Source organism: Scardinius erythrophthalmus, assembly GCF_964197995.2.
Source record: "Scardinius erythrophthalmus genome assembly, chromosome: 19".
Classification (NCBI taxonomy): Eukaryota; Metazoa; Chordata; class Actinopteri; order Cypriniformes; family Leuciscidae; genus Scardinius; species Scardinius erythrophthalmus.
Genome location: NC_138239.1, coordinates 34,828,910 through 34,853,056, shown reverse-complemented (window position 1 = coordinate 34,853,056; position 24,147 = coordinate 34,828,910). Strand labels below are relative to the sequence as shown.

The following is a 24,147-nucleotide window of genomic DNA, read 5'->3' as shown; positions in this document are numbered from 1 at the left end:
TTTGTCTTAAACGAAACACTGTTAGATTTTTAAAACCCCATAAAGAGCTTTTAATGTGTCCCACCCCTTTAAAAGGCAATCTGCCCGTCATTATCACTGCAGGGTGATCTGGACCAAAAGAGGATCTTGTATCGTCCTGAAGGATTTATTTAGCATTAATGCCAACATGCCAAAGTAATACATAGATGTGAAGTACTGATATTGGTTTTCAGTTTTAATAAATATTTTTTGAATGTGAGAAGAAAGACAGTGATACATAAAACCAGCACACCCACACTAATGTTCAAGAGTTTTGTTTTTTGAACCAAAATAATACTTTTATTCATCTAGGACGCATTAAATAAAAATGAAGCAGCACAAATGTTTTTAACATTGATGATGATAATAATACATTTTAAATAATAAATAATGATGCTGAAAATTCAGCTTTGATCACAAGGATAAATTACATTTTAAAATACATTCAAATTATATTCATATTTTAAATTGTTTTTTTAATATTCCACAATATTTTTTGTATTTTTGATCAAATAAATGCTCCCTTGGTGAGCAGAAGAGACTTCTTTCAAAAACTTTGAACGGTAGTGCCTATTCTGTTAATCATGAAACATTTTTATTGCCATTTTATATATGACAAAATAATTAAATAATCATATATATGGCAAATCTTTTTTATATATGACTAAAATATATATAAAGTATAACACAATATACAATTAAACATCTTACAACAATACAGTAACTCCTATATAAAATCTTTCATTATAATAATTGTAATAATAGTGGATCTTTTTTTACTGTTTTTTTACTGTCCAATTCATTTGATCAAAAATATGGTGCGCATAAGAGACTTGCTGACCAAAATCTTACTGATCTCAAACATGAACGATGGTGACCGGCTCATTGTGCTTGCTTTATTGTGAGTGCATTATATTTACACAGCTAGAATGATAAGGCCTGCATACACACATGTCTTGTGACCATCAGACCATCATCTGACTCGTGCTGTTGAAGGTGACTCGCGTATATAGGGGTTTCGTGTGGAGTTTCTGTTTTCTAATTGCTTCTATATGCCTCAATTTACAGGTATGCTCTTCACTGCCAATGAAGATCCCAAAATGAACACCTTTTACATTCCTGTAAGTACCAGATGGCACGAAATGAAGTATGACGTGAAAACGAGCAGATGCTCGGAGCACATTTCTTCCTTTGTACCTTGATTAGTCACGGCACGTCCGTGAACGCCTTCTACCAATTACTCCTTTTCATGTCTTTCTAAGTAAAAGCAAACCTCCCAGTGGTTTTATAGTGTTTATAGTTAACAGAACAGTGGTAGTTAAGAGCAACCGAAACCTTTCTGAGAAACTGCCTTCTGATCCAGACCTGCACATTATATCGCTCTGTGTGTTTGGCAATAAGAGAGCATTGATTCTGTCTGTGTCAGGAATTCTGAGAGGGAGGACCCAGATGCAGAATAATCAAGGGTTGTTATTTATTGACAACAGAGTAACAGCACAAGATAGGTGAGGTGGAAATACAGGGCACACAACTGGAGAACAGGTTGGTTGGGGATGAGACCGCAAAGATGTGACACAAGGCAGCGGCTCAGGGAACACCGGACTAGCCAGACCAGGAGAGTCAACGCAACACACAAGACAATATTTAAGATATAAAAGCTAATTAAACTGAGTAAAGACTAGAGAAAATCAAATAAAGAAACTAAATACTGTAATAACAGGATCTAGCAAATAAATAAGTAAACAAACAAAAGTCGTCTAGAAGTAAATAACTGGAAACTAGGAAAAAAGAAAACGACTGCAACCTTGCAGGGAACAAGAGAGAAAAGAAATAAAATATTAGTTAAGGCAAGTTTATTTATATAGCACAAGTCATGTATACATATATATATATATATATATATATAGTTAAAGTCCCCCTGTGGTGATAATCCAGCTTTTAATGTTGTTTATTAGCCTGGCAAGCCAGACCTACATCAAGATGTTAGGTCTGGAAACTCACCATAGTCACGGCTCAATCCGAGGGGCGGGATAAACGGCTGTCTTTCAAATTCCCTCTGCACGCAATAGGACAGCGCTTCAACCAACCAGAGCGTTTTCCCAACAGCGGAGCTTAGTTGATAGATTCAACTTTTGCCATATCTGGCTGGCAAAACGACGAACACATCTTCCTTTTTTTAAGAATGACTTAAGTGCCGTTTTTTGCTCTTTTCTCAAAGAAAAACTTAACTCCAAGTCCTCCAGAGTCGCGGCCAAAGCCGATTCGAAAGACCGTTGTTCTCCATCAGCAGCCGTCATTCTTTGTTTTCAAGTAGCAGCAGCCAGGTAACCGTCGCAACTCTGTCGTGTATGTTAAGCCCGCCCCCGCCTACTCTATACACAACGTGATTGGCCTGACCCAATCTGGGTTTTTGCAGCGAGAAGGTTTATTGAGAGTTGCTAGACTACCCTGGCTGCGAAATACATTTTGCTGCCGCTAGGGTGCGTCTAGATTTCTAGGCTAGTTGTTTATATGTCTATGTGGTGTTTTTAATATGCTTTAAGACAAACCATGTGCAAATTCAACCATGTGCAAATTCGACACCATTGCTGAGTATTTTCTCCTTAGAGGGATACTCCACTTTAAAAAGAAAATTCTGTCATCATATACTCACCCTTATGTTGTTTCAATCCTGTATGAATTTCTTTCTTCTGCTGAACAGAAAGGAAGATATTTAGAAGAATGTCAGTAACCAGACAGTTTCTGGTACCATTGACTTCCATAGTAGGAAAAAAATATACTATGGAAGTCAATGAGACCAGAAACTGCCTGGTTACTGACATTCTTCTAAATATCTTCCTTTCTGTTCAGCAGAAGAAAGAAATTCATACAGGTTTGAAACAACATTAATTTATTTGAGTATCCCTTTAAAACTGCAGTGAACCAAAGACAGTCTCAAAAACACGGTTTGAAATCGCTGGTGTTTCTGACGTCACAAACTACCTTGTAACCAATCAGATCAACGTGTGATCGTCAACGAGTGGATCTCTGAGCTGTGTGAGTGAGTGGAGGCGGGGCTCATTTGTATATTCATAGAACCGCGCATACTAAATGAGGCAAGGGTGTCGAGTTACATTCAAGATATTTTAAGCCATGAAGAAATTTTTTCAAAGAAAAACATTTAAATATGTAATTTTGGTGATCAAAGATGAGTTTTAAGGCATAAAATTATTGACTACGGGGGACTTGAACAATCAAATAAAAAAACAAGAGAAAACAAAAACAAAGCTTGGGAGAACTAGAGCAAAATGAATACTGGAACTTGACTAGAATAAAAATTGGGAACAAAGAAAAAACTGAAAAAATCTAAATGAAATAAATACAAAGCTAGAACTGACAGAGAAAACTAAATCTAGCATTGACATACAAGATCTGTGAGAAACACAAGCACACAACAATTGCAAACAAAGAAGAGGGAAAGGAGTACAATATAAAGAGAGCAGATCACATGAGGATCAGGTGAACACAATCAATAGCAAATGAGGACTAGAAAAGGACTAAACAATGGGGCGTGGTGACGGGAAACAAGGAGGCGGGACTAGAAGAGCACATGACCAACATTAACAAAGACAGAGTCATGTGGTCAGACACAAGACAAGCAAAGAAACATTAAACAGAGACAACACAGAAATTACAGACAATTACAGAAATAAGAGCTACAAACTCGAGATCTCAATAAAATCATTTCAGTTTATCAGCCGTTAATGAAAGCCCTGACATTTCTGTCAAACAGAACATGGTTCAGAACAGTGAATCTTATATCAATGTCTGGATCACATTTCACACTAAACTCAAAAGAAAATGATACAATTAAATAACATTTCATATTTGCCTAAAGAAAATGAAGCCTGTTTTATGTTATTTTCATCACATTTCCTCCAAACACACAGTTAGGGTTGGGCTGTATGATAATATTTTTGGAGATATCATGTGATATTGATATTTAACAACAATATTAATTTCATACCATTCATGGGGAAGGAAGTGCATTCCACGTGTTTGTTAGACTTCAAGAATGAATGTAATTGCAACGTAAACTCCTCAGAGTAAGCTTCTTTTACACATGAAAACCTTTTTATTTTTTGTCTGATTCTGTTTTCTCCATTGTATTTTTTCCTGGATTATGTTTCGGGATTTAATTAAAATTTGATCTAAAAAATGGAGTCTAAAAAATAAATTCATAAACTTAAAAACAAAAATTAAATAAATAATTTCAAATGTAATCAAATAAAAATGTGTCTAATGAAAAAAAAAATCATAAATCTTTAACAATTTACACTGCATTTTTATCTTTTGTCAAATAAGGGGCTGCACAACAGAACTTGTATACTGTACAAGTTAAAACATCTTTTAAACTATCTTGTTTGTTTGATATTCCTAATAATACTAAATCAATCTAATGTTTTTATACGTTGTTATTATTACTTTGATAAGTACATTTTACTGTACAATATTAATAGAATTCGGTCATAATTTATTCAAGTGAACCACAATTTTATCTGGTGGTTTGTAGTAAAGATCAGAGGGTTGTTGTTTCTTTCAGCATAAATTATTGGCATTTACAAATAATATTGCCATAATGTACCCTTTTTTCCACTTCACTGGGAATTTTGGAAGGAAATGTTCTTTTCACAACATTTAAGCACAATGCAAACTGGCACATAAAATTGCCTTCATTCAAGCAACTTCTTTTGATTTTGCTGTGAAAGACTAATTGTTTACAACCGTTTTCGTTAGATTGATTCTTAATTGTTGAAGATCATCTTTATAATATCTGTAAACTGCCATGTTTTGGGAAGCTATTCATGATCTACCTGAAAAGGATCCTTATTTGCCATTGACTCGCGTTTTCTCTGTTGTGTGTTTCAGGCTCTCGGTCCGGCTCCACGCTGGTGCTCCTTCCTGGATAACCTCACCGAGGAGCTTGAGGAGAACCCGGAGAGCACCATCTATGACGACTACAAGTTTGTCACCCGCCAAGACCTGGAGAACCTGGGTAAGTTGGAGAATCTAAGATCACCAATACGATACTTGAATGAAAGCGTCACATTTTTTAGGGATGTTAACAAATATGTGCAGGTTGCACATCAATGAAAACCACAATAACACTCAATATGTTTATTATTAAGGGAAAAGTGACATTTTTTTCCGCTTTTCTTAGCTATTTTGTTCTCCCGCTTTAAAAAGCGAAGTTGAACCAAAGAGGTATATACGGTAATTCGGAGTGGTGATTGGCAGCTGTGGCTGGAGAGTATTAGGGCTGCACGATTATGACAAAAATCATAATTGTTGATTATTCCCTTGAAATTGTAATTGCGATTATAAATTACGATTATCACAATTTACACTTAATGATGTTTTGAATAGCTTTATGCCATTGTTTGAAGCCACTGCATCCCATATTGTTATATCAAAATAAACCAGCTGAAAACATTCTCCCTGAATTTTTTTTTTTTTTTCTTCATAGCACTAAGCCTCAAATGTCATATAAATATATAAATATATATATATATATATATAAATATATATATATATATATATATATATATATATATATATATATATATATATATATATATATATATATATATATATATATATATACACACACACACACAGTACAGGCCAAAAGTTTGGAAACAGTACTATTTTTAATGTTTTTGAAAGAAGTTTCTTCTGCTCATCAAGCCTGCATTTATTTGATCAAAAATACAGAGAAAAAAAAAATGAATATTGTGATATATTATTACAATTTAAAATAATTGGTTTTCAATTTATTATACTTTAAATTATCATTTATTTCTGTGATGCAAAGCTGAATTTTCAGCATCATTACTCCAGTCTTCCTCTAAATTTCTAAATTTGCTAAAGTATAATAAATTGAATACCAATTATTTTAATTTGTAATAATATATCACAATATTACATTTTTGATCAAATAAATGCAGGCTTGATGAGCAGAAGAAACTTCTTTCAAAAACATTAAAAATAGTAATGTTTCCAAACTTTTAGCCTGTACTGTGTATATATATATATATATATATATATATATATATATATATATATATATATATATATATATATATATATATATATATATATATATATATATATATATATATATATATATATATATATATATATATATATATATATATATATATATATATATATATATATATATATATATATATATATATATATATTTTTTTTTTTTTTTTTTTTTTTCAAGAAACCAAAGTAAATATATGCATGGCATTATAATGTTATATTAAAACTAAAATTAAAACAATGGGGGGAAAAAAACCTTACAATAAGCTGTAGAAAGAAAAACAACAATTTTTTTTGTATTTGCGCCTTTAAACGATTACATAATTGTGGCATCTGTAATTGTAATCACGATTACAAATTCGATATATTGTGCAGCCCTAGAGAGTGTTTCTACGTCATCAGTTTCTCCATATTTTACAAGAGAATAAAGAAAGACATATTTCACATACTCTCCTACTCCAAACACGAACCAGATATTTCATCATGTCTTCAACAAATGAAATGGATATGTGCAAATAAGGACACTGATACAGCGGTACGTCTGATCATGAACCCGATGACACGATGAATTATTCTGATACACAGAAAGCAATAAAGTAGACCTAAAAAATAGTCAAATAATGCCTTTATTCTTCATTCCCCCAGCTCTGTTTTTCTAGTGTTTGTTTTTAGTGTTTTGCACTGTTTAATGTAAGTGAGAGGTAGCCTGTGTGTATTCAGATGAAGAGGACATCTGGAATTCTGCAGCTTCAGATTCATAGACATAGTTACAGTTTTATCAGGAGCACGTTATGACATGCTATATGCAGAGTTTGGGGTGAGTCTGCATACCAAGTGTTTACTATGAGAACATTCCAGTAATTGCGAAAGACAGGCAGAGCTGTGATTACAAGCTTTGACCCTCAAAACGTCAATCTGCTAAACTTCAAACGGAGACCAGTATCACAGATATGTTAGTCGCCACACTGGATGGAGTCAGACCTACCGCGGTGATAAGATCCAGTTCAGTGGGTTGGAGATGGGAAAACCGCTCAGGAATGCTGCCGTCAGCAGAAAGCGGATCGGATCGTGTGTGTGTGTGTGTGTGTGTGTGTGGGGGGGCCAGGTGCAATGGCTGGATTATGTAACAGGAGAGAAAGTCTAGTGAGCGTATTTCTCATGCACTAGCATAGGCAAAACTTGTGGGAACTGAAACTTTCCCTCATTTACCAAATTTTGAAAGCATTGATGAAGCAAGTCGAATGCTGTTTATCATTTTGACCGATAAAATACAAGAATTTTACATATTGAGATGCACATGAGACCCGATAAAGTTGGTTCTGCCTCCTCCTGAACAAATAAGATGGTAATTCTGTAAGGCTGTATACATAATTATTATTAGTTAATGCAAAGTAAGATCAGCATTTATTAATCATGTTAAAGATTTTGTTCACAAAAAAAAAAAATTAGGTTACCATGTACAATAAATGGTTAACGTTCAGAAATGCATTAACTAACAATGGGCAATACATTTATTATTACAGTATTTATAATTGATCAATCTTCTAAAAACAACTGGTTATTTTCAGTTCATGTCCTTTAAATAATATTAACAGATACAGCTTTTGATTTTATTAAAGTATTAATAAATGTTGAAATTATCATTAATTTAGATGAATAAATTCTAAATTAAAAAATGCTATTAAAAATTTTCATTGTGAGTTCAAGGTGCCTAATGCATGAAGAGTAATATACAGGATATATTATGTAATGTGAAGTGTTGCATCATGATTTGATTGGATGGAAGGCAAGGGTCTTGACTTTCGGTTTGTTTCTCACACAAAGCTCTTCTATGAATGGGGGAAAGTAGCTCAGCTGATCTGCTCAATGCTCCCCTTGAGTTGCATAGAAGTAAAATCGAAAGAGGGTGGACTTTGAAGGGATTTAACATGTTGTGATTGTTTAAATGTTCTGATGTGTGTGTTATCAGTAGTGTAACTGCTGAGCATCAGCCTCTTGTAATCTATAGAATAGCTCATCCCTGCTCAATACAGACAAAGCTGAATTCTCAAAATGCTTGTGAGTGTCTTCTTTGAAGCTTGTCATTTTAGATCAATGAAAACAATGAAGATGCCATATAAGCAGGACAGATGTTGTCCTGCGGGGATGTTGGTTCAGGAGGCTCAGAGTTCAGGAGTGTCTAGACGATGATCATAGTGCAGGAGGTTAAACTTGTGCATGCTTACGGACTGCAGTGGCTCAAATGTATTCGCACACTTAAATCATTTTTTCCTCCCCTTCCATCACCTGATGAGTTTGAGTTCCTTGCCACTGAGTTGGGGTTTAAAAGATACTTAATATTCAGTAACATTTATCAATTTTACTGCACTGACGCTATCGGATGAGAACAAAATTTGAACTGAATTGAGATAATTCGACACTTGTTGAACTGAATTTAATCAACAAGCTGAATAATGTCACTTGTCTTCTGTAGAGCTGCTTAACAGATGAAATTGAATTTTTTTTATACTTGATGAACTTTAACATTAACAGCGGAAACTTAGAAAATTAACACCAATTTTTGAAACAATCTGTATTGTTCAAAGCACTATGTAACTATGTTCAAAGCACCAATTTTGCTCACGTTTTTCTCATAACTAATACTTCATAATTTTTGCTAACTGACCTTTAATTAACTGATGTCAAGGTGATTTTTAGTGGACGTAAGTCAGTTCTCCTGAACTTTACACAGAATGCAGAGGAACCACAACTGGAGTTCATCACATTAATGTTCCACTAACCACAAAGTGGCACAATACTAGTCTTCATTTTAAACAATGTCTTTATAGTTTGGATTACTTTGATATTAGTGCATTAAAAGTGTCCAAACCCCCAAAAATGGATGAATTCCTGTAATTGAGCTTGTTTCCCCCCTCTAAGGTCTGACGCATCTGATCGGTTCGGCTCTTCTCAGGGCCTACATGCACGGCTTCTTCATGGACATCAGGCTCTACCACAAGGTGCAGATTTGTGTCAGGGCATTTGTGCATGTTCTCTAAAAGACATCTTTTAAATGGTGAAATGATGATACATGTTTGATTGCTGTGCTTTTCTGTAGGTAAAGACCATGGCAAACCCGTTCGCCTATGAGGAGTACCGTAAGGACCGAATCCGACAGAAGATCGATGAGTCCAGAGCTCAGAGAGTCCAGCTCAAGGTAACGCTTGTTGCCACATTCACGCTGTCTGCATGTCTGACTGTGTGCTTATCTCAGCTGAGAGTAAACGTGGCAGATGAAGCATGACAGAAGGATTGGCTGAAAGAAAGCTCGTTACAGAAAAGTTAACGTTTTATTTTAGTGTCATTGTTACAGTGTAATTATATATTTAAGTACTTAGTGATATTAATTAACTACTTGTACTTACTATAGGGTTAGGGTAGGATTAGGCCGTGTGTCCACCAAAGCGTTATTAGCCAGCTGAAAACGCTAGGCGCTCTGCTAAAAACGCTCAGCTGTGGGCGCTTAAGAGCGTTTTGGCAGCGCAGCGTTTTTTCAGTTGAGACGGTTGAGACCGAGACACTTTGCTTGTTATGATACGGAATATCCGCGAAAGTCTTACTAGTATCTCATTTCACACATATTTTGTTTCTGTGTTGATTCTATATTAAAATGTCAATACAATGTAATGTATTTTATCTGGCTCTTGATTTTGTTCCGTTATTATGCTTGTTGTTGTCATCTGTTGACGTTGTACAAGCAGAATCATGTGGCGGACGCGGTTGGTCGGTGTGGTATTAGTCCCGCCCCTCCTCCACTGTGATTGGACGGTTGGGTAAAAAGTGACAGTGATGAGCGCTGCGTTTTACCAAAAGTTGAACATTCTTCAACTCTCGGCGACCTGTAAAAAACGCCGAACGCTCAGCGCTTCAGCGTGAAAAAGACGCTCAGCGCCTCGTTACGCTCATGGCGTTTTAAAAACTTACCATAAATTTCAATGGGAGCGTTTTAAAAACGCTCCCATTGAAAACAATTGAAAAAACACGCCAGCCGCGAGTAAAAACGCTTTGGTGGACACACGGCCTTAGGGTTTGGTTGAGGGTTAGTTGCATGTAATTATGCATAATTTACTGTTATTACTATGGTAAGTACATGTAACATATGTAACAAGGACACTGTAAAATAAAGTGTTACCCAGATAAAGTGTAATCCAGAAAATCACTGAATACAATTTTCAGAAATGTTTTAGTTAGCTGTGGTTATGAAATTCATTTTATTTTTTTGCAACTTCTGACCCCTGAATGGTTAAAATAATTTTAGTAATCAAAAAGCTTACCTAATTAATTGAAAACATGAAAGTTAAACAATTTAACAACAATTTATCTAAACCCTATAAAATACATTTAATTTTTTAATACCGTTTTAATGGTTTAATTAAATTTGAAAAAATCTTAAAATTTAAGATTTCACTACTTTTTTTTTATTATAATTATTTTTACAATAATAGAGCCCTATAAAATGTTTTTGAATTTTCACAAAATCTGTTGTTGTCTTTTTCTGGATTTATGATTTAATGCAAATGTATTATCAAATTTAGGCATAAAACATAAACAATCTAATTATTTTTTTTTATAATTAAACGAAAAGGTAACAATTCCTTTGAAATTTGTGTGATTATTCCTTTAACAAGCTTGAGGATATGTAGTTGACGAATCTGTGCCGCTCATTCACACAACAGAGATGTGCAGATTTCAATATCAATAGTCTTTTTGCATTTTTAGATATTCACAGACACTCATCCATATCACGATTTGATTGTGTACAGCCTTACTTTTTATTTATTCATCCAAAATAAGCCAAACCCGTGCCATTCCGTGATCCATTCTTATGACTGGATTCCTCATCGTCTGAAATAATAGAGCGCTAGGCTGAGTGAATGTTTCTAATTCCTCAGAGTCTGTTATCGTCAATGCTTTGACTGTCATTCTCTCGCTCTTATCTCAACAGAAGCTGCCTAAGGTCAATAAGGAACTGGCCTTGAAACTCATGGAGGAGAGTGAGCTTCCAAGCAAGAAGAGGAAGAAAAAGGCCAATGTGGGCAATGTCTCTTTCACACTGGTTTACTATAGATATATTACTATAGTCATCTTTTAAATCTTTTGTCTCTTTTTCTAAATTTGCTATCATCTTTTTGTCTTTCCAAGGCCGTAGACAATCTCCTGATGGACGACCGCTTCAAGGTGATGTTCGAGAACCCGGATTACCAGGTGGATGAGCGGAGCGAGGAGTATCGTCTGCTGAACCCCATCGTGTCTAAAGTGGGAGAGAAGCGGAGGAAGAAACTCAGCCAGCTTGTTCAGAAAGAGGAGCAGGTACACAACAGCATCACTTTAATCCAGCACTTTTTACAGCTCTGTTCCAAAACCTGAGGACTATTTTAATGTGTCCCAAAATCCGTTTGAAAAGATAGGCTTCATAATGCTGCCTAATAACATATAAGGTCATTTTGGCCAGATTCTTAGGCAGTATCGCGTGTATCCAGCTTAGAGAAGACAATTACAGTGGGGAAAAAATACATGAATAATATTTAAATAAAAGATGACAATTATAAATTAGTGCTGTCAATTGATTTAAAAAAAAATTAATGAATTAATCGCGCATTTTTCTGTAGTTAATCGCGATTAACTGCACCTAACATTAAAGTTTTTAATATATTATTGTAGAAATTAATTTAGAAACAACATAAAGACAGTGTTTTTTAAATACTTGTTTACTGGCATATTTTGGTATCAATGAAATCACCGATACCAACACTGCTATGTCTCTATGAATATTTTTTTGTCAATTTTAGCCATTCAGCATTACAGTATAATTGAAAGCTATCAATAAAAAAAAATGTAGGCTTTACAAAATACAACAACTTTTAATTTGTGAACTTCAAACAATCTTTAAATAAACACATTATAATAAATGTCACATTTACCTGCCCTTCAATATATCAGGGCTCAGTTTTTTCTGTTTTCACACACAAACCTTCTCATGCTTAAATGGGTAAGGCTTAAAGGAGTTAAGTTTAAACACAGACAACAGCGTGTGCTGTTCAGGTCTTATATGAACACCCGGGTGATGACGCTGTAAATGACTGCTCATGTAGAGCATATGACACTCGCAAGCAAAGTTTACAAAGAGTGTCTGTTTTGTTCACGTTTTTTATTGTAACGTATTGGGAAGCCAGAATACGCATCCATCGACGGAAACATACATTGGCGGAACGATCAGTTTTATGCGTTATTTTCAACAAACCTATATTATAGTTGTGTCATCAGATTTGAGATGAACAGCGGTGCAAGTGCGTGCTGAACCGTGGGTGGAGAACATTACGGTTATTATTTTTTTCTTTACTGAGAACCGTTACATCCCTAGTCTTTCACAAAAAGCAAACTCGCACTTACTGATAGAGCTGGGTATCTGCAAATGCCTCACGATAAGTTACGTGAAATCATTATTTAGTGTGTAGTAATTAGGGCTGCACAATCGCAAGGAAACCGCACGTGATTTTGCAAAGGCTGCGTTATTTTATGTGCAGCTTGTCAGTGAAGCACAGATGATAAACGCTGTTTCATCTGAACACCAGAGGGCGTCTCACACACACACACGCCAAATATGTCCCGCAGAAGAAGTATGATAACACACATCATACCAGGAAATCCCTATCGCTGTAGCTGAATAAACAGAAGATTGAAACGCTTTGATTAAACATGACTAATAAACACACGACTGCCTTATTCTGTGTAATCATCTCACAGAAGGATGAGCTCAACTGTCCTTATGGAGTGAGTTTGGAGTAAAAGCGTGTTATTAAATGTTGTCTGTTGTTGGACAAGAGGTTCATAAATGCTTCTTGTGTTTGGAAAGATGTTTGACGCGTGTTGCTTTTTCAAATGCACGTTATAAGTGACTCAAACTCGCAGTGCTTTCAGATGGAGCAGCGTTTACAGAGCCGATCATCAATGACAGCTGAACATAACAAATAATCTCAGCCTTTGTAATTTCATAATCCGATAAGCCAAATCGGTTTAAGTGCGATTACATGTAAATTAGAGCAGCACGATTATTTCCCATATAATATAATGCGATTATTAATGATGATAAATATAACTACGATTAAGTGTACTACCGTCATGCACTACTGTTTAGAAGTTTGGAGTTGATCTCTTTTGCTCCGCAATGCTGCATTTATTTAATCCGAAATACAGTAAAAAACACAATATGGTGTAAAATATTATTAGAATTTATAGTAACGGTTTTCTATGTTAATATATTGTAAAATGTAATTATTCCTGTGATCAAAGCTGAATTTTCAGCATCATTACTCCAGTCTTCAGTGTCACATGATCCTTCAGAAATCAATGCTGATTTCTAATAATTTCTGCTTAATATTTTAGTGGAAACGGCCTTTTTTATGATTCTTTGATGAATAATAATAAAAAAAGGTTCAAATGAACAGCTTTTATTTGACATTTTTTGGTAACAATGTAAAAGTCTTTACTGTCACTTATTTAATTCAGTGCATTCTTGCTGAGTAAAAGTATTAATTTCTTTTTTTATAATTCTTAATGACTTTTGAACTGTAGTGTAGTGTTGCAGGCCATATTATATCCATGCAAAACGAGATGAGCGCTGAGCGACAACACACTAAAGCTCCGGCTGTATTGTTGTGAATGATCAGATTGATTGAATGGTTCAGCGTGAGCTCTCTGGCTGTCACTGCACCCTCACAAACTCTCTCGTTGTGATGAGGGAAGCTGTCAGTGGTGCACAATAAACCTCTGATTTAGGCCGTGTCTACCCTGACTGATTATAATGGTGCTCAAGGACAGTCAGTGGGTGAGCTGGTGCTGAACAAAACACTGACGTTTCTTATTTTTCAAGTAAAACATGCATGTTTGTATCAGGCTGCTTAAACTTTCCTCATTGGGACGGTTTCGTAGACACAACAAGGCTTATGACCTCTGATTTATCATTGCATTTATGCACTTAAAGGGATTGCTCACCCAAAAACGAAAATGCTGTCATCATTTACTCTTCCTCAAGTTGTTCCAAACCTGTATGAGTTTCTTTCTTCTGCTGAACACAAAAGAAGATATTTTGAAGAATGTCGGTAACCAAACAGTTGAAGGTAGCCGTTGACTTCCAAAGTAGGAAAAATAAAATACTATGAGAGTTAATGGGAACCATCAACTGTTTGGTTACTGACATTTATCGGTATCATAATGGAAAAAAAGGTCGTCAACTAAATTTTTTGTTTCATAATTTTTTTAACGAAATTAACAATTTCAATTTACAGAAATGTTTTTAATGTATACATTTTTTTTGTATTAGTTAGTCATAATAACCCTGAAAAACAACAGCGTTTCTAAAGCTAAAAATTAAAAAGGAAACAAAAAATATGTAATAAAAATAATTCATAATATGAATAAAAACTACACCAGTTATGTGTTGTTTTAGTATCACTGAGACACTACTGAATAAAAACTCCAGTAGTATCTCAGTGATACTAACACTGGTGTTGAAAATGCAGGTCACAAGGAACAGAGCTAACGTCTTCTGATTAGTGGGAGATGATAATATAACAAGTAGAGCATAAACCCTCTCTCAAACTCGTGGTCTCACTTGCAGGATGGCGATGAGGAGGAGGTGGAAGGCCGAGGCTCAGAGGAGGAGGAGAGCTCTGATGATGACGATAAGAGTTGGGTGGAGGAGGTGAGGGTTCAGCGGCGTCTCTTAAGGGCCGAGGAGCGAGAGCGCAACTTCATCCAGAGGAAAGAGAAGAGGCAACAGGACCGAGACACCAACTTACAGAGTTCAGATCCAGCTGGGAACAACCAGCGGGAGCGGCAGAACCAGAGCCAGCCTCGATTCTACCAGATCAAAGCAGGAGAGGAGTTTCGCAGCTTCAGCGACGTTTCCCACAAGCAGAAGATGCAGAAGTAAGTCACCTGTCTCATAGATGCATTTTAAATCCATTTATAGCACCACATTTTGGAAAATCAAGTCCACTTTGAGCTTAAAGAGGACCTATAATGCTTTTTTCACATCTTTCTTTAGAGTGTTTAATGTTGTTGTTTGAGCATTAAAAATCACTGCATAGTTTCAAAGCACAAAGTCTCTCCAGCGGGAGTTATTCTCTACATCAGTGTCAGTGTTTCTGAACTCCTGAAACGCCTCCATTGTAGTCTTGAGTTTCTTCCGGGAGCACGTCACAATATTCCTCATTTAAATAATTAATATGCAGAATAAAGGGGCGGGGCCTGGTTGAGTTAGTCTGTAGTGTGTTAGTTAGTCACACTTTAAGCACTTGACCAATCACAACACACTGATCCAATCAGTGACCAATCAGAGCACAGTGTGCTTTTCAGAAGGAGGAGCTTCATAGAGACAGGACTAAACAGCGTTACTGACAGACTGGGAAGAGAGGAGCTGCAACATTGGAGAATATGAGAAAAATTATGTGTTTTTTGAACATGCAAGCATGAAAACCTGTTCTAGTAGAGCACATAAACAAAGTCAAGACTTTAAAAAAGTCTTTAAAGGCGGATTGCTTAAAGGGAAGGGACTAGCGTTGTCAAAAATATCAGTTTGATGCATATCGATTCTGAATATTTGAAACGCTTTTATTTATTAGGGGTGAAACAATATGCTAATATCATGATTTGGTTCGATTCACAATTCTTCTAACAAAGCCAAAATGGAGTTAAAATGGTTAAAATTTCTTCTAAGACATAGGATCAATGTGTACATGCTGTAATGAAACTATTAAAACAACTATACTAGCACTCCTGTCCTACCCTCGTTTGACACTCAGTGGGTGGTTTATTGACAGGTAACACATGTTGACTCAGGGCCACATATAAATGAGCGTGCCAAATATAGAGAGCATGTCCTTCTGAACCTCCTAATGGCCTTTAAAGTGCTAGACAATTGGGTAACACTTTACTTGAAGGGGTGTGCATAAGACTGACATGACACACATCATGAATATGAAGGAGGTTTTGAAGGAGGAGGCTATTATAACTGTCATGAATATATTTCTTTATTATTTTTTTTAAGTTATAAAATAATTTGCCACTATTAACACTTAATGACATTTTAATAATGACGTGTCATGTCATGATTATGAAGGTGACATGTCAGTCTTATGCACACCACTTCAAGTAAAGTGTTACCCAATTGTCTGATGCTCCCAGACTTGGTTTTACATGATTAACCATTTGCACCTAACCTAGCACGGTTTTGACATATTAAAGTCAACATGAGATCAAAATTCAATCTATTTGCATTATACATATTCATAGTCTTATTGTGAATGATTCTTAAATGTACATTATTATAAAGAAAAAGACTAGATGACGTCACCTAGGCCGGTTAGGGTCATGCTAATGTTAATACTTTTACACTTTCTTCAGTTATTGAAAAACTGTTTATTTAATTACCTTGAACACACATGAAAATCATAATAATATATGTGGATATTGTACCAAAAATAAACATTAAAAATATACATTTAATTTAAAAATATTACAAATAAAAATTGAATTAGGGCTGTCACAATTCCTTGATTAGATTTGAGTACTCGATTTAAAACAATCCTCAATTGCAATTAACCCGCGTCGAGTAACCGGCAAAATACCGGAAGTGGCTGAGTACACTTCCTGAATGTAGTCGGACAAAACTTTAGAGTTTAGAACTAATAAATACTAGTAAATACTTAAAGTGCATGAAACTGTCAAGTAGTGTTACAATAACACTCACACATACACACACTCGCTCTTAGGTCTTTGCTTAGGTCAATTTACTTACCACAAAAACCCGATTACTCTTTTAATCATCAAAATAATTGACTGATTACTCGATTACCAATGGTATCGCTAGTGATAGCCCTACATTAAATATAAGGTATAAGATCAAATTGGTGCAGAATCAACTTGGTTTGTTGGTAGTTTTTATGTCTTTTTGCTCAATCGCTGTTAGATGAAAGCTGAACACTGTTTGCATCACACAGGACATCTCTGGAGGAGCGACTGCAGCGGGAGGAGAGATCAGGGATGCTAAACCTCAGCGACGCAGCGGTTGGAAGCAAACAGCTCACTTTCACTCTCAAGAAGGTAAGCATGATGATGACAACCTATCCCAGCTGCCACCTGTGCAGACTAAAGCTTTATAACACTTGTTTGAACTCTACTGATGCGTCATCCAGACCAGCTGAGTTGCAGAGTGCTGAAAGTGTGTTAATATGGGTGAATTTTCTTTAATGAACAGTTGTGATGTTGTAATCCTAGAAATTTCTGAACGAGTAAAAACAGATGACAGATTTATTCAAACAATTACATAAACCATTACTTATGGGTTTGCTGAAAACCTTTTCATTTAACCCGGACCTAGTCGTATGTTTGTTTCTCGCTCTTCCTCCCTCTCTTTTGTTAAATGAAGATGATGGTGTGGTAAAATTGGGTCAGACACATTCCCAGCTCAGATTCCTGCTGACTCACGCCATAGACAGAAGAATGGCTTCAGTATGCCCTGAAATTCTCACCTTTGTTTTCTGTCCTTTGACCGCTCGCACGCCCATTTAATTCCCATTCTCCTCCTCTCTGTCGGACACAGTATTTAGTCAAGTCGCTTTGTTGGATGTTCCTGGAAATATTTTAGTAATCGGTCAGTAATCTGAGGTAATCTGATCCTTACAAAATCTAAACATGCATGATTGTTCTTTGCATTAAAGGAATGAATTAGGCATGCACAATATATCGGCCGATATATGTTCAGTTTTAATGTTATCGGAAATAATACATTATTTATCTGCTTTAATATATCGGCCAAATTTTCTTATTTGGACGATATATTAAAGCCGATAAATAATGGATTTTTTCCTTCAGCTGAGACGCTTCAGATGCGCCCTGCTCAACACAATGGTTTTGAATAGCTTGAAATATGATTGAAATCACTTCAAAAAGGAAAATACAGTAAAGTGCAACACGTGCGGCGCAAGTCTGTCATATAGGCTACATAAAATTATAATGAGAACATTATAATTGTGTGCTTGGGATGTGGATTTTAATGGTGAGACTTTTGTCTTTGTAATCAAGCCCTCAAAAATTATATAAAGATTTGGATTTAGATTTATCGGCTGATACATCGGTTATCGGCTTTCAAATATAAAGAATTATCGTATCGACCAAAATTTTCATGTCGGTGCATCCCTAGAATTAATAAATAAATTATTTTTTAACTGTTCACTCACATGCTAATAGATTTTTCAGTGGAACACCGAACAAAAGTATCTTCACACAGATATTTACCATAGAACGACAACAAACTGTCAAGCACCAATTAAAATACTCTGACTCATGCACTCTGACTCTGACTCATCCATCTCTACTAAAGTCATGTAATAACCTTCTGTAATTGTTCAGTGATTATCTACACCTTCTGCTGTTGCTCTCAAATTAATATGACACAGTTATCGTTCAAAGTTTGAGGTCAGAAAGATTTTTTTAAAGAGATTAATTCGCATTAAATGTGACAGTAAAAAATATGTTAGAAAAGATTTATTTTAAACTTTCTATTCTTTGGAGAATCTTGAGAAAAATATATCATGGTTTCTGCAAAAACTGTTCTACATTGATAATAATCAGAAATGTTTCTTGAGCATCAAATCATCATATTAGAATGATTTCTGAAGGATCATGTGACACTGAAGACAGTAATGATGCTGGAAATTCAGCTTTGATCACAGGAATAAATTACATTTTTCTAAAAGTTATAAATTACTACAATATATTTTAAAATGTATTTTAGAAAACGGTTATTTTAAAATGTAATAATACTCCACAATACCTGTTTAAGAGACTTCTCAGAAACTGTAAAAATCATACAAACTTTTGCATGATAGTCTATAAAACATCATTTGTTCTTGACCGTCTCAACCAAACGACAGTAAGGGAGAGTTAAAACACTAGACTGTGATGATAGATTTGTTTGGACCTCTCTGACAAGTGTAAGCATTAGTTGTTTTCCAATCCATTTAAGGTTTACCACTTTAAACTTGAACAGATAACTGAATACTAAACACAACTTACAAAACTAGAAAAGACTCAGAATATACTGATGGACCACAGCATGTATTTAAAGACTGTATTTTACTATAAATGCCATGCTGGGACATTTCTTTGAACCGTTTCTTTCCATGAACTGTCTGAACAAACCAATGAATGACTAAAGAAAGTTGATGAATCACTAAAATGAATCAAGCTTCCCTGTGCCTCTTAGGAGAGAAAGCACACAAAAAAAATGCATCTGATTACAGCCGGGGTGAGTTGTCACGCTAGTCTGATCTTTTTTGGAAAAGGTCGCCAGTTAGTGGAAAAGAGACTATTTTTAAAATAGCTGAGGTATTGTGCTACTGAACAGACAGTGGAGATACGTCTATTGTGTCGCTGCTTTGTTCATCACAACCCAACACTGCTAAGATTCATCAGAGTAGTAACCTTATGGAACCAATTATTAAAAATCCCTTTGAGTTGTGGACCATTTTGGCTTCGCCACTAACTCCATCTTATACTTGCACAGACGGAGAAGCAGCGATTTCAACAGCAGGCTGAACGTGACCATCATGAGGAGAGGAGGAAGATCAGACGGGCCGCTGGACACTTACATTCTAACAGGGGAGGAAGAGGAAGAGGCGGCGGGAGAGGAAGAGGCGGCGGGAGAGGAAGAGGTGGCGGGAGAGGAAGAGGAAGGAGACCCTTTTAAACTCTGGACTGATCGTGGTCACTAGACGTTGACACAGGACTTTTAATACTGCCTTAAACTGTGTCTGATCAGACATCTGCAGGAATCACTTTTGTGTTCAAGACACCGTTCCATTACAGATGCCGTCACTGATTCACATTAAGAGACTGTATATCTGTGTGTGTGTGTGTGTGTGTTTGTCAGACCTCTCTTTTTCCACAATGTCTCTCAGTACAGTAAACAGAACCTTTTGTGAAGAACCTTAAAACATTTTTATCAACATCTGCTCTGTCCTGTTCTGTTCTCTTACATTTACACACACAAATTAATTCCCATTCAGCATCAATTCACTTTTACTGCTGATCATTTTTTAAATGCTTTTGAATCTTTTATACTAGTTTACAACTAAGTCATGGTTTTACTCTGCAAAACTAGTCAATTTGCATCAATTTGTCCTGCTATAACTTCAATTGTGAATTCATCGGGTTCTGGAACTGTTCCTACAGAATTAAAAATAATTGTCATTACACCAGTCCTTAAGAAGCCTGGTTGTGGTGTTTCTGACTCGTCTAACTATAGGCCTATCTCAAACCTCCCATTTCTGACTAAGGTCATGGAGTGTGATGTGGTTACTCAGTTAAATAATCACTTAGCACTAAACAGTCTGAACCTTTTCAATCTGGTTTCAGAAAAAGGGCATAGTACTGAAACCGCTTTAGTGAGGGACGTAAATGATCTCCTTATTGCAGCTGACTCTGGTGTATGCGTATCCTGGTTTTGCTAGACCTCAGTGCTGCTTTTGACACCTTATGCCATTCTGTTTTGTTGGATAGGCTGCATAGTTGGCTGAGACTCTCCGGGACAGTTTTAAATCTTATTTTATCTTATCTTATTGTGCCAAGTTTGTTAGCCTGGGAAATCACAAATCTGACACCGTACCTGTTCGACAGGGAGTTCCTCAGGATTCAGTGTTGGGCCCAACTTTATTAAGTATATACATGCTTCCACTTGGGTAGATTATCAGGAAACATGGCCTAGAGTATCACTGCTATGAGGATGATACTCAAATCTACATCACTACTAGCCCTGATGTCCACCGTACGTTAACTATTTTAAGTGTCTAGAAGAGATCAGAACCTGAATGCAGAATAACTTCCTGAAATTGAACGGCTCAAGCTAACCTGATGCTTATTGGTATGAAGGCGGCTACTCGTAAGGCTAATCATATTAACTTGGTTGTTGACTCTTATATGGTACTTCCCACTTCACAGGTGTGCAATCTTGGTGTTCTTTTTTATCCTCAACAAACATTTGATGCACATATAAAATGCATCTCAGAAATAGCCTTCTGTCATCTTAGGAACATTGCACGACTTCAACCTTTTCTCTCTTTTGCCGATGCAAAAAGGCTCATACATGCCTTCATTACGTCTAGGTTAGATTACTGTAATGCCTTGATCTCTGGCCTTCCAGCTAAATCTTTAAGCAGGCTACAGTATATTTAAAATTCTTTTGCTTGTGTGCTAACTCTCGTGTACCTCTCCTCGGGAACACAATTACACCGTTGCTTTCACAGTTGCACTGGCTTCCCATTAATGCTAGAATTGATTTCAAAAGTCTAATTTTAACGGATAAAGCATTACATGGAACAGCACCAGTGTATCATTGTGATCTTATTGGTCCATACACTCCTTCGCGTTTTCTCTGTTCTGCCTAAACTCTTTTACTTCATCAGCCTTCATGTAAACTTAAGACCATGGGGGAAAGAGCTTTTTCATTTACAGCCCCCAAGTTATGGAACGCATTTTTAATTGCATTATTATTATTATTATTATTATTATTATTAACCAACGCACAGAGAGACAGACCAAAACAATAGGTTACTTGTGTAACCCCGGTTCTCTGATAGCATACGTTTCAGTGTCTCACTATGGGAAACGCCCCTTCCGCGAATTCTTCAGAAGCCCAATTACATTACGCCAGCCCAATTGGCTTGCAGACGTGACGTAGTGTCTGGGAGTGGCTACCCCACCCCTCAGTATAAGAGGAGCAACACAACATCATTACGACATTTAAAACAACCACACCTTTTCCTCGCTTCACGCAGCAAGGAGGGTAATCTGGTGAGACACCTCACTTAATGCTATAAGAGAGCCGATGTTACACAAGTAACCTATTGTTCTCTTTCAAGCATACGTTTCGGTGTCTCACTATGGGATATCCTAACTCCCGTATTGCCTGTATTGGAAGCACCGGCTCCAGGGCTGGACCAGTCATGAGTCATGACTCAAACTCCTACGCTCAATACTGCATGTGCTAAAGTTTGAGCTGTAACATCCAATTTATAAAACCTTGCAAATGTATGCGGTGAGGACCAACTCACCGCTTTACAAATATCCTGTATCTTGACTCCTTTAAAAAGAGCCCACAGAGTAGACATTCCCCTTGTTGAGTGTGCACAAAAAACCAGATGGGGACACATGACCCTTACTGGAATATGCCAATGAAATCACCTCCACTATGCAACAAACACTGCTTAGTAATCGGCTTCCCTGTACCTGGTTTCGCCCAAGATACAAACAGCTGATCACTCTCCCAGATCGCACTGGTTCTTTCTGAAACTTTGTTTTAATGATTACTTCATTGTTAATCACAAGGTTAAAATTTAGTCATCTGTCTAGATTCAATTCCCAAATGTGTTATTTATACACTCACACAACCAAAGTCAAAGGGGTATAGTAAAAATACAACATCCAAAAACACAGGACAGAATGTTTTAGTACATTGTGTTTCAAAGTGTTATCATGTTAGGCCTGAATAGAGAAGTAAGGTTAGATGTTAGAGACATGGTCAGTTTAATATAGTTTACTATTTTATCTATTAAAAATCTACCACATTGGTCAGATGATGATCCCGTCTTCCATTCCCTATCCTGCCCTTGTGAATGCCCCCCCAACCTGACAATGACGCGTCCGTCGTTATGACTTTTCTGGCTTGAACCACGTCCATGGTTACCCCTTGAACCAGAAAGTTTGGCGCAGTGCCAAGACTGCCGCTGACAGCACTCTCACTCTCCTCCGGGAGTGCCGTAATGCAGGGTTTCTCAAACTCGGTCCTGGAGGGCCACTGTCCTTCACAGTTTACCTCCAACCCTGATCAAACACACCTAGCTGTGAGTTTCCAGTGATCCTGAAGACATTGATTAGCTTGCTCAGGTGTGTTTGATCAGGGTTGGAGCTAAACTGTGCAGGACAGTGGCCCTCCAGGACCGAGTTTGAGAAACCCTGCCGTAATGGGTTCAGGCTAAGAGACGCAACCCAGCGCTGAAAAGGGAACAGTCTGTTCTCCCTAATCAAACACACCTGATTCAACTCATCAGCTCATTATCACATGGGTTAATGAGCTGATGAGTTGAATCAGGTGTGTTTGATTAGGGAGAACAGACTGTTCCCTTTTCAGCGCTGGGTTGCGTTAATCGGCTTCCCTGTACCTGGTTTCGCCCAAGATACAAACAGCTGATCACTCTCCCAGAACCCTCTGGTTCTTTCTGAAACTTTGTTTTAATGATTACTTCATTGTTAATCACAAGGTTCAAATATAGTCATCTGTCTAGATTCAATTCCCAAATGTGTTATTTATACACTCACACAACCAAAGTCAAAGGGGTATAGTAAAAATACAACATCCAAAAACACAGGACAGAATGTTTTAGTACATTGTGTTTCAAAGTGTTATCATGTTAGGCCTGAAAAGAGAAGTAAGGTTAGATGTTAGAGACATGGTCAGTTTAATATAGTTTACTATTTTATCTATTAAAAATCTACCACATTGGTCAGATGATGATCCCGTCTTCCATTCCCTATCCTGCCCTTGTGAATGCCCCCCCAACCTGACAATGACGCGTCCGTCGTTATGACTTTTCTGGCTTGAACCACGTCCATGGTTACCCCTTGAACCAGAAAGTTTGGCGCAGTGCCAAGACTGCCGCTGACAGCACTCTCACTCTCCTCCAGGAGTGCCGTAATGGGTTCAGGCTCAGAGACGCAACCCAGCGCTGAAAAGGGAACAGTCTGTTCTCCCTAATCAAACACACCTGATTCAACTCATCAGCTCATTATCACATGGGTTAATGAGCTGATGAGTTGAATCAGGTGTGTTTGATTAGGGAGACAAAGAAAACGTGCAGTGTTAGTGGTACTCCAGGAGCAGGGTTGGGAACCACTGGTCTATGTAAGTAGCGAGATGAATGCCTTTTTCCCTGAGTGGAGTCA

The 24,147-nt window shown here is 36.7% G+C and overlaps 1 protein-coding gene across 1 annotated transcript in view; it reads left to right on the top strand.

The window, feature by feature from the left end:
• The window catches only part of nol10 (nucleolar protein 10), a 29,321-nt gene extending 8,907 nt beyond the window's left edge, over nucleotides 1-20,414 (top strand). Inside the window, exons 13-21 of the mRNA XM_081393955.1 lie at nucleotides 1,087-1,139; nucleotides 4,927-5,053; nucleotides 9,028-9,107; nucleotides 9,206-9,304; nucleotides 11,093-11,179; nucleotides 11,290-11,457; nucleotides 14,765-15,075; nucleotides 17,148-17,250; nucleotides 19,715-20,414. Of these exons, the coding sequence (XP_081250081.1) occupies nucleotides 1,087-1,139; nucleotides 4,927-5,053; nucleotides 9,028-9,107; nucleotides 9,206-9,304; nucleotides 11,093-11,179; nucleotides 11,290-11,457; nucleotides 14,765-15,075; nucleotides 17,148-17,250; nucleotides 19,715-19,897 (1,211 nt within the window). The 3' untranslated portion in view covers nucleotides 19,898-20,414. The remainder of the gene's footprint in view (nucleotides 1-1,086; nucleotides 1,140-4,926; nucleotides 5,054-9,027; nucleotides 9,108-9,205; nucleotides 9,305-11,092; nucleotides 11,180-11,289; nucleotides 11,458-14,764; nucleotides 15,076-17,147; nucleotides 17,251-19,714) is intronic.
• Nucleotides 20,415-24,147: the final 3,733 nt, after the last annotated feature.